The 15,858-nt window shown below is 49.1% G+C and overlaps 1 protein-coding gene across 1 annotated transcript; it reads left to right on the forward strand.

Annotated features, from left to right (window-relative positions):
- The first annotated feature begins 918 nt into the window (after positions 1–918).
- On the forward strand, positions 919–1,869 carry LOC123628150 (olfactory receptor 10V1-like). The gene has a single exon (XM_045537803.1). The coding sequence runs from the start codon at positions 919–921 to the stop codon at positions 1,867–1,869; it is 951 nt and encodes a 316-aa protein (XP_045393759.1).
- The last annotated feature ends 13,989 nt before the right edge of the window (positions 1,870–15,858 follow it).

Genomic DNA, 15,858 nt, shown 5'->3' on the forward strand with positions numbered 1-15,858 from the left:
TGACCTGGCTCACCCCTTTGCCCTCTGCTCTTCTCTCACTCTGCGCCTGACCCTGTGCTAACTGTGGAAGATGCATAAGTGAACAACAGGCACTCGTTCAACAAACATTTATTGATGTTCCCAATATGTTTCAGCCACTGTTTGAGAGGCTGAACAAGACACCGTTCTTGCATAATGGAGTTCATCGGCTGTTGGGGTAGACAGAGAAATAATCAAAGAATCACAGGACTCAGAGATAAGTAATATGATCGGCGAAGCCCAGAGTGCTGTGGGAACATAGGCAAGGGCCTCACACAGCCTAGGGGTCAGGGGAGGTATCTAGAAGGAGGTGACACATAATGCAGGGCCTCCCTGCAATTGAGGCAGGGACATAGGAGAGGCAGCTCTCGAGCACTCTGTTCACAGCTTGTCGCCTGCAGGAACTCCAGGAGTTTGGAGGCGGTAGTAAGGGAAGAACAAAATAGCCAATGCGCGAAGTCAAAAGCGTCTAGATCCTACAAGAATTCCCTTGCTCAGTGAGTCTGCAGCTTCCCACCCCCACCCCAGACAACTCCTCAAAATGGAGATCAGCTCTGACAGAAAGACTGTCCTTAGAGTCCAGGAAAAGCAACTTCCTATTTAGAGTTCACTCATCTCAGGTCGTTTTTGTAATAACTCAACAGGTGAACTAAAGTGACGTCACATGAACAGGGCTTCATTCTCAGTGAGCAGAGGGCAGAATTCAAAAAGCTAGTAGCATGAAGAGAAGGACTAATGCTGGAAAAGGAGCTTGGAGGGCCTGGAGAGCTGGCTACACTTCCATCCCTGGAAAGGGCTTCAAGGTTTCCCACAGCTTGGAGAATTGGTAAAAAAAAACAAAAACAAAAACAAACAAAAAAACTGACCTTTCCAGCCTAGGAGTTCTACAAAGAATATAGGATGGACCCACAGCAGAAAAACCACACCTTCAGCTCTGAGTTTATTATATTGGGCATTGGGGACCTTGCTGAATTGCAAATCCTCTTTTTTGGACTGTTTCTAATCATGCACCTTGTCACCCTAGCAGGGCACACAACTATTGTCCTCATCACCCTCATTGATTCCCGCCTCCAGACCCCCATGTATTTCTTCCTCCGGAACCTGTCCACCATTGAAATTGGTTATATACTGGTTATTGTCCCCAACATGCTGGCCAATTTCCTTTCCAGGAACCAGCGGATGTCCTTCCTGGGCTGTGCCCTGCAAATGCATCTCTTCATTGCCCTGGGTGGGGCAGAGTGTTTCCTCCTGACCGTGATGGCCTATGACCGCTTTGTGGCCATCTGCAATCCCCTGCGCTACACATTCATCATCACCAGGGCCCTGTGCCTGCAGATGCTGGCTCTGGCATGCATCAGCGGCTTTGTACTCTCTCTCACTCTTACCACACTGATCTTCCTCCTGCCTTTCTGTGGGTCCCATGAGATTAATCATTTCTTCTGTGACATCCCTGCTGTGCTATTCCTGGCCTGCTCAGACACACAAGCCAATGAGATCGCAGTCTTCCTCGTATGCATGCTCATCCTGCTGATACCCTTCTTGTTGATCCTGCTCTCCTATGGGTTCATCATCACGGCCATCCTCAGAATCCACTCAGCAGAGGGCAGGAGCAAAGCTTTTTCCACCTGTGCAGGGCACCTGCTGGTCTCCCTTCTGCACTATGGCTGTGCGATATTCATCTACATTCGCCCCAAGTCATGCTACACCCCAGAACAGGACAAAATTGTGTCTTTAATCTACACCAACGTAACCCCCATGCTGTACCCTATGATCTATAGTCTGAGGAACAAGGAAGTGAAGGGTGCCCTCAGGAGACTCCTGGTGATCAAGCAGCAGCCCAAGGCAAGTTGAAGGGAGGTCAAGGCCCACCAGCCAGGCATCTCACTGTGCACCTCGTGGCCCCACGCCTCCCTTTTCTCACTGTCCCTTTTTCTGTGATCAGAAAGACAGAAGGAATCCTAAGATTTTCTGAGATGCAGCAGTTCTGGGGCATTGATGGATGTTTTACTGTCCCTTCATGAACAGTTCCATCCATCATCCACAGCACTGTCAGAGACGTGGACACAGACAGGCAGAAGGTCATTAGATGACGGAAACAAAACATTAAACCAGCCACTTCTGTGGCCAAAGAACTAGCAGAGACAGAAATACAAGGAACTCCCAGATCCAAAGTAAGTAGTTTGGATGAAAATGCAGAGCCAGCCCAGAAACTGAATTCCTGCATCATCAGAAAATGACCTAAAGATCACTTGAGACACACGAATGCAACCTGAAGCAGCAGCATTGAGGACTCCTCCCTCGACTCACGCACCATCCTCACTAAGGCATTTCAGGGTCTGCCCCACTTCTGCTTCTGGGCCAGATGACCCCTCCTCATCCTTCAAATCTTGTTTAAAGGGCCACTTGCTCCCAGAAGCCTCACGTGCTTACACATCATCTAGCACTGAAATGGCTTGTCTCCCCGAATGGCCTAGAGACTCCTTGAAGATGAGAACTATGATTAATCTCTGTCACCCCAGCACCTGGCACATAACAGATGCTCAATAAATGGTAATTGGTCAGGTGCAGTGGCTCACACCTGTAGTCCTAGCACTCTGGGAGGCCGAGGAGGGAGGATCGCTTGAGCTCAGGAGTTCGAGACCAGCCTGAGCAAGAGCAAGACCCCGTCTCTACTAAAAACAGAAAAATTAGCCAGGTGTGGTGGCATGTGGCTGTAGTCCCAGCTACTCGGGAAGCTGAGGCAGAAGGAATGCTTAAGCCCAGGAGTTTGAGGTTGCTGTGAGCTAGGCTGATGCCACGGCACTCACTCTAGCCTGGGCAACAGAGCGAGACTCCGTCTGAAAATAAATAAATACGTGGTAATTGAACTGAATTGTAAGCCCCCATGAGCCTTGGCACAAGAATGTCTTCAGACCTCAGCTGGTAATGGAATGAAAACTTTTAGTATGTTGCTGGGCTAAGGCCTCTGTGACCTCAGGAGAAAGTATTTACTGGCCTCACTCCCACCCCATAGGCTGGGCTCAGTGCCTTGGATCCCTGTGTTTCCTTCAACCATGACACTTAGCAGGAAACATTTCTTCAGTGAATGAATGAGTCCCTCATGTGTACCTGGCACTGGGCTTGGCACTAGGGATACAGACAAAGCCCCTGTCCTCAAAGAGCCCACAAATTATCCTGGGCTATCAGACACTGAAACAACTCATTTTAATACAGTGGCTACCTGGTATTCCTTCACGGGAAAGGATGAATCATTTCTGCCACCAAACCTCGGAACAGCCACATGCTGTTAAAAGAGTCAGGAAGGAGAGATCCTGAGTCCTTGATGGACCCTTCATTGGGCAACTAAACCAACACCAAGACCACCTCCCTCAGGACTTCGTGTTCTATCCACAATACATTTCCTTATGGTTTGAACTCAAAAAGCATTCCTAAATGAGGCATGGGGGAACCACAAGTACCAGCTATTTCCAACCTTGCCAGCTGTCCTCAATTCACTTTGCCTACCACCTCCCCCATCATGCCTAGGGAATGACCCTGCTGCAGGAGCCACCAGTGAGGCACTCCTTCCTAGATGGAAGTGGTAGACCTTGAAGGGCAGGAACCATCTGGTCCTTTTTCCTAGTGCCCAGCCCTGCCTGCTCTTTGGTCAGTGACAAAGCAATGGCAAGTCAGTGAGAGAAGATGATGACTACAGAAAAGAATCCACTATAGGCTCTGCCTGGGAGCTCACAAACCAGTGCAAGAGACAGAACAGCAAATACCTGGTGACAGCCCAGTGCTATCAATATTATGCCCAAATATAGACTCAAGTTGCTATCAAATGAGGCAATAGTATTCCACATCTCCTGGAATTGTGGTGAGGATTGCATGGAGAGTGACACAAGGCCAGGACGCAGTGAGGATTAGTGGAAGTTTAGGGCAGCACTGGGCCCTTCCATGTTGCCCTCCCCCCTCAGGCTGCAAATGGGAGTGCGAACAAGAGAAGGACAGTGATCAAAATAATAGCTGTTTGGTGCTGACAACACCACTCCAGCCCTTTGTGGGCCCTGTGCTTCAGGGCCACCTGATGCCCTTGTAGCCTGCAGTGGGCACCCCTTTATTTGTGCAAGCTTAGGTGAATGTCGCTTCTGTTATCCTCTCAAGAAACACTAACTCCCACTGCTTGCATCCCTAAATCCTCCCCTACTTTCAAAATAAACTAGTAAAATATTGGCAACTGTTGAAGCTGGATAAAGGGTAGATTTTTTTAATATTATTCTCTCTCCTTGTGTGTAGATATGTAATTTCCATAATAAAAAGTTTTAAAAGTTAAAGACTACTGACTGGTCCTCTTTGCTAAGCAGTCCCCACTCCACCCCGTGGCTTAGAATGGCCGCCCTCATCCCCCTATTCATACACACGGGGCCTTGGGGGAAGCACAGGGAGCCAAGCCACTCCCAGGCTGCGAGATAAGGATGCGGCAACGCAGGGGGCTCCAGGGAGGAGGGAGAGGCCCCTTCCAGTCAAGGGTGGGGCATAGATCAGGATAGGAGAGGTAAGAAGGGGATGGACACCATCAAAAGGGCCATCAATGGCAGGTGGCCTCCCAATCCAGGCAGTACCTGGGGGAGCAGCTGAGCTGCTCAAAGCAGAGCAGCTTCCCCTGTTCCCAGGTTGGTCCTGGCCCCCAACAGCTGCCTTTCGCTCTCCCCAAATGGTAGGAGGGAGGGAGGGGAGGGGGATCAGAGAAGACCAAGGGCACAAGGCCAGGACACAAGGCCAGCCAAGGCTTCCCACCGGGCCCCGACCCCGAGGGTCCTGGGTCCAGCAGAAGAGCCCACAGTGACCTGCACAGGCAAAGAAAGGCCTGGCCCCCCACCCCGGTCCATATTAGGCCAACCTATGCCGGGCCCATCCCCCTCCCAAGAGCAGGTCGGCCCCCCTCAGGCCAAATCTCTAGGGAAGGGGCCCAGGAATCTGCAGATGAGGGGAGAGGCTGTTCTCGTCATATAGGTAAGAGATGATGTCTAGGGAGGGTAGACAGGACACGTTGAAAGGAATTGAGTAGATGGAAAGTGAGATGAGAGTATGGGAGGCCGAGGAAATGCCTCCCAAACAAAGGAGACAAAGAACAAAGGAGAGGGAAGCGTTTGGGGAGTAGGGGAACCGACAGTGAGGTCAGTTGGGAGTTGGTTGGGTTTGAGGTACCTACACGGCTTCCAAATTCATGCAGCTATACCAGTTTGAAGCTCAAGAATTCAAGAAAGATGTTGAGTATCTGGCAAAAAGATCCTTGTTTAACTATCACCTTCCTTGAATTATACACACTGGCCCTGTCAGCTCTGAGGCTTAATCATTACAGATTATGCCTGTGATTTAAAATATATTTAATACATTACAAACAAGTTTTCTCTGCTTCAGAAGCACAAAGGCTTTGATTGCCAGAATGTTTAGGACTGGCACTCTGGAGAGGAGGGGCTGTTATTTGCGGAGCACCCCTGTGTGTGTATGATGTATTTTTTGCGTTCAAGCACACATGTGTTACACAGGAGCACTGGGAAGGGGCAGAAGAAAAAATATTTCATTGTGTAATATTAACAAAATGCTGATGAAGCAAACTGTCAATAGCCCTCTGGAGGAATAACTTTCAGGATAGGATGAACACTGTGTGTAGAATTTAGAAAGGATTGCTTTTTGGAAGCAGCTCAAAGCCACAGAGAGTAGAGTGGTATGGCGTTGGCCCCATAGTGTCTGCCCAAGGCCCTGAGGCTCAGTGACTTCAGAGACTTCATCATAGCATAGTCCTCCTCATTGCATCAAGAAAAAGTGCCAATTAAAGGAACTTTCAGAGGAAAAATACAGCCTCCAATGAATTGAACAGGACAATTAAAACTTCAGCAAAGTAGTTCACTTGGGAACTAATTAGAAGTTTTTCTCAACAACAATTGATGAATACATTTCTTAATTTTCTGCTTACAAATGAAATATGTGTTCACTGTAAAAAAAAATAGAGAGAAAATATGGGCAAGTTTGGAAAAGAAAATAAAAATCAACCATTATCTCACCACTAAAGATAACTACAAGGAGAATGTGGCATATTTGTGGATAAATGAGTTAATTCCTGCTTGGTGTTTAGAACAGTGACTGAAACACAGTAATCACCCAATAAATGTTATTGGTTATCATTATTCCATTCCTAGTAGGCTTAGAAAAGTCTTCTCCCATCCCAAATCAAATAAAGTTCACCTAAATTTTCTTCAAGTATTTTTAGTTTTATTGTGTATATATTAGCTGAATACATTTTAACTATAAACAATTCATATAATATAGAAATATTTCCACACATACTATTCCTTTACGCACCTCCCATGCTTTTACCAAGATATGTAATAGCAGCTTGGTAAGTCAGCACTTACTTGCCCACTCCTATTACTATTCATTTGTTTCATTTCATTCATTTGACTGTCACTTGCACCTCAGAATTGTCCTCCAAAGAGTGAGAGTCCTTGAGGCATTTATTCAGTGATCTTGGCTGCATCGCAGGAGGGCTGTGTCCAAGGGCACAAATTCCCCTGCACTGCCAGGACCACCCTGTGCACAGGTTGGGTAGGGGACAGAAAAAGGGACATGTGCTGGGAGCTGGAGGGAGCTGGAGGGAGCGCTGGCATAGGGCACAGAGGTGTCCACTCCAGCAGCTCAGAGCCAGAGGGCATGAGTAGAGTGCAAGGGGCCCAGAGGCGCAGCCTGATCGAAGATGCAGAAAAGTGTCGATGGGAAATATAAAGGTAGAAGAATATAGGCAGGCTGCAGATGATGGTGACCAGAAGGGATTCAAGAGATGTATAGAAAATACAGGAAAGAGCTTGATAGTCGAACTCTTTGCTTGTCGCCCTGCACCAGCCTGCTTTCTTCCTCGATGGCCGCATCTCGGTAGAGCCCGGTTATGCCAAAGCCTGGAGGCCCTCCTTGACAACCCTCTTCATCCTCCACATCCAGCCTTCCTTAAATCTGGGGCTCTGACAGGCTAACGAGATCTTTCCTGTGTTTTCTATATACCTCTTGAATCTTTGCACCAACCCTTCCTTCCCTGCTCGATTTGCTTTTCTCCCCAAGTGTGTCAGCTCCGGGGGGACCAGGCTTTCCGGCTGCCTTCCCTGCTCCCTTCCCAGTTCCTGGACCCCGTGCTGGGCGCAGAGGCCCTCAGAACATGCTGGCTGACCGCAGCAGCTCGAGCTGGGGGAAGGCCCCCCTCACACCTCCTGCACCCCGTCCCCTCCCAGAGAAGCAGAGGCAGCAGGAGGAGGCACCTTTGGAAAATGACATGTTTTTATTGCTATGTTTGCAGTGGCTTTTTAGCACAGTAAGAATGTCCCCGCAGGCCCGCCGCCCTCGCCCAGCCCCACCCCTCCAGCGTATGCCCCGGTGTGGGGAGCCGTTCTGGGGGCGACTCAGCTGTCTCAGGGCTAGACGTGACACACACGTAGGTGGGATAAAGCTGCTACAGGGAAGACTTGAGATGCGGCAAGTGCATCAGCCTTAAGCTTGGAGGTGGGAGCCATGCCCGGATCCCCTCCCCGGGTCATACCCATCTACCACCCCTGCAGTCGCGCCCAGCCCAGGGAGCAGGGTGTGGGCAGGCCTGAGCATGCCAGGTGAGCGGCCCCGGGTCCCCGGGACAGAATACTGCAGCCTCTCGCCCCACAGACTTGTGGATACAGTGTGGAGACAGACACACAGCTCCCGGAGCAACGCTGCCCCCGCCCTGCCCGCCTCCAGCTGTACCTTTCCTGCTGATCTGACCCCCTTCCAGACACAGAAGTACACCAGCACCCAGCAGGCCAGCAGACACAGGGTCACCTCCCAGTTGAGGGCCCCTGGCACCTCCAGCCCCCCAGACAGCCGCAAGACTTTGTTCCTACGGGAGGGGGAGGGAGATGCCATGAGGGCTGTGCCAGCAGGGGACGGACGAAGCCACTGGAATCTGCCCTGAGGGGTCCTGGCTCCTCCCTCTGGCAGCCCTCGCTCCAGCCGGTCCCTGCCGTCCACCTGGGCCAGGCCTGGAGGCGGCACGGTGTGCCTGGCGCCTGGGAGTCCATGGCCGGCGGGAGGCGGTGGGGCCCTCAGCTGAGTCCGGAGCCCCAGGTCCCGGGGCCCAGGGCCCCCACCCTACTCTGTCCCCCCACCAGGCGAGGCGGGCACGAGGGAAGGGCAGTGACCCGTGTCGCTGAAGGAGCAGGGCCCGTCCGAGCCCCAGGGACTGGCCTGGGCGCTCCCCGAGGACAGGCGGGGCCTGGGAGTGACTGCTCCGCATGCGGGGGCTCACGTGCACGCGCAGGGGAGACCCGCGGACGGGACGGGCTAGGCCCAGGGGCGCCCGACCCGCTGCCAGAACGCGCCGACGGGGCCCAGTGGCAGAAGGAAGCAGCCGGGTGCCCGAAGTCCTCAGCACAAGCCCGTTCGCACAGGCACACGGGGGAGCCCTGGTGGCGCCCGGCTTTTACGTGCGCAACCTCGGAAGGGCGCCGGGGACCGGGCACCGGAGAGGTTGGCCCTGCGGACATGGGCGCGGCCCTCCAGGCAGGCCCGCGGAGCACGCGCGCTGGGCGGGCTGGGCGGGAACCCGTCACGTGCCCAGCGGCTTCACCCGGGGTCTCCAGGGGCGCAGAGCAGGGCCGTTTGCGCAGGCGCTCTCAGGAGCCCGAGGTGCGTCACAGGCTACCGGCAGAGCTCAGAGGCTCAGGCGGGCTCTGAGGGGGAAGACAAAGGTTGGGGAGCCATGTCGGCCGCAGACCAAGCTGCAGGCGGTGCAGCAGGCCATGCTGAAGGCCAAGACGGCCCAGGTGCCCCCGGAGGCCACGGCGGCCTGGGCGGCTCAGGAGAGACGGGGGTCGCCGGCGGCAGAGCTCCACAGTTTGCACGAGCACAGGGAGCCGCAAGGCCCGGTGGACACGCAGCCCCAGGGCCCAGTGGATCTGCTGTGTCAGACCTGGATGAATACACCGAGCCCACGGCCATAGAGCCAGGAAGACGACAGCTTCTGCTGTATCCTCTTCCAAGAGGTTGTAGTGGCCCGGGGCCCGCAGATGGGCTGGGAGGGGTACCCTGGAAGGACATGGAGGAGTCGGCTTGGGGGTGTAGCAAGGCAGACAGTGGGGAACCAGGAAAGCTGGAAGGGGTGGCCTGGGGACATGGGCCAGTGTGCAGGGAGACAGCCTTAGGGGCCTGAAAAGGGGGAGCAGGCTGGAGGCAGGGGGAGTTGGCCGTGGGTGGCCAGAGGGACAGCCTGTGGGAAAGCAGGCCTCAGAGTGATAAAGGAGGCCTGAGACACAGGCAAAGTCGGTATCAGATGGTGCCTTAACCTGATCTCCACCGGCATCTTCACCATGCCTTTCTCATCCCCCATGGTGCGCCGGTCCCTGGCCACTCATGCCCAACCCGTGCGAGGGGCAGTTCCGAAGGAACTCGCAGTGTCCGGCGATACACTGACTATGTCAGTTCTAGAAGGGGCCTGGGTGGGGTGTGGTGGCAGGTGGCTGGGATTAATCACCATCTGAGGGTCATTCTAATAGAGAAATGGGAACGCCACACGGTAGGCTCTAAGAACAGAGACCTGGTGCACTGGGCCTGTGCAGAGCCTGAGGCGGCGGAGGGAGGTAAGTGCAGAGATACCATCTTTGACTTGATTTTCCTTTTCCCTCACTTTTAGCCGACTGACCGCTGAAGACCCTGGGCAACTACAGATTTCCATCCCCTCCTGATTCGACCAGCTTTACGTGTTGGTGCAGACCCTGCAGCCCCCATCTTTTACTAAGCCTCAGCCAGCAAAAGGGAGCTAAGCCTAGCCTGGTGTCTCATCGGAGGTCGTGCATCCTTCCCTGGGAGATTGATTCCTGCAGTAATTGCCACTTTATTATGGGGGCCTAATTGTTTGTCTGTGTTGGTCCTTGGGTGCTCTTGGCCCTTTTGTTTCCCTGTTGCTGGAGGAGGGGCATGCTTAAATCTTCAATGTTTGTTACTGCAAAATACAAAACTGAGCTACTATTCTGCATCTTGAGCTTCTTTTCAGCTAAGGCACCTTAGTATTTTCATGCCTTTGTTTGGAGGGGAGCTTCTGGGATTCAGATATTCAAGTAGTGCTGTCACCAGCTTGATAAGCAAAAAATATTTTTATCATCTTTTTGTGTGTGTGTGGTTCTCTTGTGTTTCAAGGTCATAGGCCAGTAAGATCTTCTGACCAGAACTTTGTAACTTTCTGCTGCACTGATGCATTCCCTTTTGAGTTTCTTTCCCAGAATGGCAGAGCCTCCTTGCAGTGACGAGATAACCACAAAGCCTTAACATCACTGTTTGTCTGGAGCAGACAAGATAAGCAATACTCCACCACAGACTGTGCCCAAAGACCCATTGAGCCTATGCACAAGACTGAAAGAATGAGCAATATTAACCCCTGGCTCATTATAATACTAAAAGCCCTGCCCTGGGAGGGACTTATCCACCAGTTTTCGGTCATGGGCTGTATGCACTAACATGATTTCTCCCTGTGCTTGCATTCCCCAAACACATCATGATGCTCACTCCCCTCATGCATTATTCATTTCACCTCCAGAAAAACTGCTGACCCTGTTGATCTGGGAGGCAGATTTGAGACAGTCCATACCTCCCCCTCCCAGTAGCTGTGTCTCCTGCAATAAATCCTTTCTTCCTTGACAATCCTCTTTGACTCAGTAATTGCCCTTCTGTGTGGCAAACAACAGCGAACCTCCCTCCCTTGTGGGTTCCTTAACAGTACAAAGTAATTGGAGACAATTTAGGAAATGGAAGAAAATGTAAATCAATTATGTCCTGTCCTTCAGCATTAACTACTGTCAGCTTTTCAGAATATTTTCTTAAATTCACACTTGCTTTTATATGTTAAATATATAACAACATATAAAGTATAATTATTTTCAAGTTCAGCATTACATTTTTTCCTGAATTATTTTCATTTAACCTAGGAGCTTTTCCTCTTTCTGAAAATACTTCAAAAACATGTACTTGAATGGATGCATAACAGAACCATTATAATGTAATTGTTGAACATGTAATATGTTTCCATTATTTCCCTTCTATAGGTAATGATTCCATGTCATTCTATATGTCTTTGCCTGAATGGTTATTTCCTCAAAATAGATTACAAAAATTAGAATTACTGAGTTAAACATTTACTTTTCTATTTACTTTTTAAGGCTGTTGACCTACAGAACAAAATTACTATTCGGGAAGTGTGCCCTCCCACTGGAATTCTGGTTTGCCCACCCCTTAATACCACTGAGTCTGATTTCTGCAAAAATAAAAAACCAAATTTGCAAGAGGAAAGCAAACAACCCAGAAACACTAGAATAGGAGTCTGTGGCTTATTGGGCTTGTTTCAGATCGGTGAAGAAAAGTGTAGGGACAATTAGTTAAGTGTTTGAGGGGAGGAGTTAGCTCCCTCTAAAATATGTTGTTTCCTGCAAACTTGCAAAAGTCCCTCACAGTTGTACTAGCTCTTTTGTGTGTTGCATCAGATTTTCTACATTGATGATCAGCTTGTCTGCAAAAAGAGGCAGTTTTACTTCTTCCTTCCCACATTGGAAATATTTTATCGATTGATTTCTCTGTTCATAATAGCTTAGATTTCCCTGCTTCTTTGCATGCCTTGTAATTTTAGGTTGGATTCCCAACATTGTGAATTTTGGTTTTGATGATTGATATTTTTCCATTCCTAAACATATTATTGAGCTGTGTTTTGAGATGCTAAGTTACCTGGAAACAGTTTGATCCTTTTGAGTCTTACCTTTAAGATTTGTTCAGTGGGACAAGAGCAGATTTTAATGTAGGACTACTATGATTAATTGACAGTCTCCAATGTTTGGCAAAGCTGTAGTTGGAAACAAGGACTCTTATACACTATCAATTGGAGTGGTAATGAAATCCATCTGGACATTTATTTGGCATTTTCTATTAAAGACAAAGACATGCGTACACTTTCACTCACCTGTGAGTTGATCATAGAGAAACTCTTGCATATGCAAATGAGGTAGAATTGACAAGGATGTTAATTATTCCATCACATAAAAAATTTTTAGAATGTAAATTTACACCAACTGGGGAAAGTTTTAATAAATAACTGTACAACTGTCCCAGTGGAAAATTATGAAGCAGTTAGGGAAAGAGCAAGACAGATAGCCAGATATTAATACAGAAAGAGATGAAAACAAGTCACAGGTCTCTGCATATGGGCTTTGGCACATTCCTCTTTTGGCAATGCGCCCCCGCCATGTGAACGTGTGGGGATACACACAGTCACTACCTGGAATGAGCCACCTCCACTGTCAGGAATGCTCATCGTCGGACAACAGCATTGTTGAAAGAAACTTTCACCTCTTAAATTCCAGACTGACGTGTTTGACTCTATTCATTAAACATGTATTACTTCTGTTTTTTCTTTTTTTTAATTTTTATTTTTTACTTTTTATTTATTTATTTTTTTGAGACAGAGACTCGCTTTGTTGCCCGGGCTAGAGTGAGTGCTGTGGCGTCAGCCTAGCTCACAGCAACCTCAAACTCCTGGACTTAATCGATCCTACTGCCTCGGCCTCCCAAGTAACTGGGACTACAAGCGTGCGCCACCATGCCCAGCTAATTTATTCTATATATATTTTTAGTTTTCCATATAATTTCTTTCTATTTTTAGTAGAGATGGGGTCTTGCTCTTGCTCAGGCTGATCTCGAACTCCTGACCTCTAGCGATCCGCCCGCCTCGGCCTCCCAGAGAGCTAGGATTACAGGCGTGAGCCACCGCAGCAGCCACATGTATTACTTTTGAAATAAATATTTTTAGTTTGGAAACTAATAGTCTGCTCTGTTAAGGAATAATCTTCCCTAGTCTTGTTCTTTTAAAACATTGGAAACGGTTTTTGCATTTGATGAAATGTCTGTGTGACCAGAGAGGACGTCTGTTGGTTTTTTCACCCAGCATCTGTTCCCCTTCTCCTGGCACCGGTGTCCTTGTTTCCCCCAAGAAGCCTCCCTCCTGTCCCCTCAGCAGTGATGATTCAGGTGGCGTTGACTTCACCCCTGATCCAGGGCTAGGCACGAGGCTCAGGCCTGGCCGGTCGCAACACTGCATTCCTCTGGCCACGGTGATCCCATCTAGGCCAGTGACACTTTGGGGGCTGCCAGGGTGTAGGCCGGCTCTGGACAGAGGAGAAGTCGGGGCAGGAAGGCAGGTCTCAGAGAACCGACTCCTGCACCCAGCCATGCCCGAAGCTCGGAACTGCCCTTGCAGCTTTCAGCTGGGCAGACCCAGGAGTTCTCCCTGTGGCTTAAGCCAATGTGGACATTTCTGATTCTTTTTGTCTAATTTTTCCATGGCAATAGAAAAGTCTTGACCATGACTGAATTGAAGAACCGTAGTTTTCTTTCTTATTTAACTTTCTACTGTGATCTAAGGCTTTGGCCCTCCTTTCCTTCAGGAGAGAAATTGGCATGTCTCCTGCTAAAGGATTGACTCCTTGTTGATAAGCCATCAAGCCAGATTATGGTAGAAAACGAAATAAATGAGTATTTTGTGGGGGAGGATCCAAAGAGGGAGGGGAGGGGCTGCAAGGTGGTAGCTGGAGGAAAGGAACAAACAGAAGGGACGCTGGGACCCTTTCAGATAGTTCTCCAACCCTGGCCCACAATTGTAGGGTTACTTCACCCAGCAGGTAAGACTTTAGTCTGATTATCCCTCTCTCACCCAGCAAAACCCAGAATTAGCCTGCCACCGTAGTCTCATGGATGGACTGCTAACGCTGACAGCTTTGAAACCCTAGTTAATCTGCAGTATTCCCCTGTTCCAAACTGTCCCCTCTTACTCAGAGTCAAAGCCAAAGCCCTTACGGTGGCCTGCGAACCCAAAGCCATCTGGCCCATTTCCTCTGCGGGCTCCTCACCTCCCACTCTCCCCCTCGCTCACTCTGATCCAGCCAGGCAGGCCCAGGACCCCTCACCCTTTATGAAACACACCAAGCCCAGTCCTGCCTCGGGGCCTTTGCACTGCCTTTTTCCTGTCTGGAACTCAGCATTCCACCTGGCTCACTGAAATGTCACCCTCTCAGCAAGGGTTTCCTGGTCACCCTATTTAAAGTTGTGGCCTACCTGCATTACTTAACTGATGTGGGGGGTAAACCTTTCATAGGTGCACCAGGAAGGGAGTTACAACCCAAAGTGTAAGGAATATCCAGGTTTTTGTAGTTTGGATGCAACTGAAGCCACTGGAGGGTTCTTATGTCTTAGCAGGCTCTCTCTTCCTTCCACATTGAAAATAGGCTGAGATGGGCCAGGTAAGAATGCATGTGAGGTTGGCAACATTCCAGGCTGGACACATATTTACAGATGAAGACAATGACTTGGAGGTAGGTTAAATGAATAGGTAGTTGGGGATATAAATAGCAAGGAGAGCAGGGGCTATTGCAACATTTTGGTGCAAGGGCAGGGGATGGTGGGACTCAGTGCATGGGCTGCTTCACCTTCAGTGCATGTAGACCCACTCACTGCCTCCCTTGGTGAGCTCATACAACCTAACAGCTGTAAATAGAGTCTGCATGTACAGGTGTCTCCCAAAGATCTATCTCTAGTCTAGACCACTATCTGGAACTCCAGACTCTTATATGCAACTGCCAAATAGACATCTCTACTTGGATGTGAAATAGACGTGTCAAATTAACATCTCCCAAAATAACCTATTAATACTTTATTCCAGTATTCAGCCATAGCAATAATATTACTGCGTGAGATGGCATACTATAATCTAGAGGAACCTGAAAAGACCTTTAATATGCATTTGTTAAAATATATGTTTTCATAAATACTGTGAGTTCAAATAAATGATCATGCTTATCTACAGGATAGAATATTGGAATCAGAGCATTTTAATAGAGCAAGAAGGGACCCTGGTGATCATCTTCTCCAAGCTCTTCCTTTTACAGATAAAGGAACTGATTTTTAGGATTTTGGTTTCTTCCCAGTAACTACTAATTGCAACATTATCTCCATGCCATTGCTTGCAGAAATATTATTCAATAAAGTGATATGAAAAGTATGTATTATTCAATAGTATTACCAATTCCTAAATTCAGAAATTCCAATCCTAGGAGCTCAACATATAACCTCAAGGTGGTGCCAAGATCCCTGCCAGGAGGTACTCCTAACTAAGAGCCAGAAGTGGGTTTAGGTCAGGAATGATGTTAGTAGTGTATCATTGGAGTTTCCCTATCCTCCATCGGACCTACCTATGCATCACCCAGGGTGCATACTATTTAGCAACCATGCCTGCCATTCTGACATATAATGACCTGATAAACAAAGAACTGCTGACAACATGAACTTGAGATTATCCTTAGAGCATAAGGCATCCCCAAGTCACTTCAGTGTTTGAATGGAGGACACATTTTAACACCCAGCTGCATCTGCAGACTCTGCTGTGCAAAACGCAGGCCCTGGGGTTCAGAGAAGTCTCCGACTACATTGGATAATTTTAAACAACTTGTTCCTCCTGTGTCCTATCTTATTAATTTTTCCAACAAAAGTATTCAAGCAAACTCCACAAAAAACTATCTTTTGTTTCCATCCACTGAATCCTGCTCTATGCCATCTTCCAAATCTCATTTGGTGGCAGCTCTGCCTTTCCAGTTGCTTGGGCCAAAAACTTTTGGGGATCATCTTAACTCCCAGTTCGTCAAAATCCTATTGGTTCTGCTATAGTTTGGATGTTTGTCCCCCAGATCTCATGTTGAAATTTGACCCCCAATGTTGGAGGTGGGGCCCAATGGGAGGTGTTGGGCAATGGGGGTAGAT

The sequence above is a fragment of the Lemur catta genome, chromosome X (genome assembly GCF_020740605.2).
Source record: "Lemur catta isolate mLemCat1 chromosome X, mLemCat1.pri, whole genome shotgun sequence".
Lineage (NCBI taxonomy): Eukaryota > Metazoa > Chordata > Mammalia > Primates > Lemuridae > Lemur > Lemur catta.

Excerpts from the sequence above, each read along its gene's own strand:
- LOC123628150 (XM_045537803.1), top strand. The coding sequence starts at position 919 with ATGGACCCACAGCAGAAAAACCACACCTTCAGCTCTGAGTTTATTATA.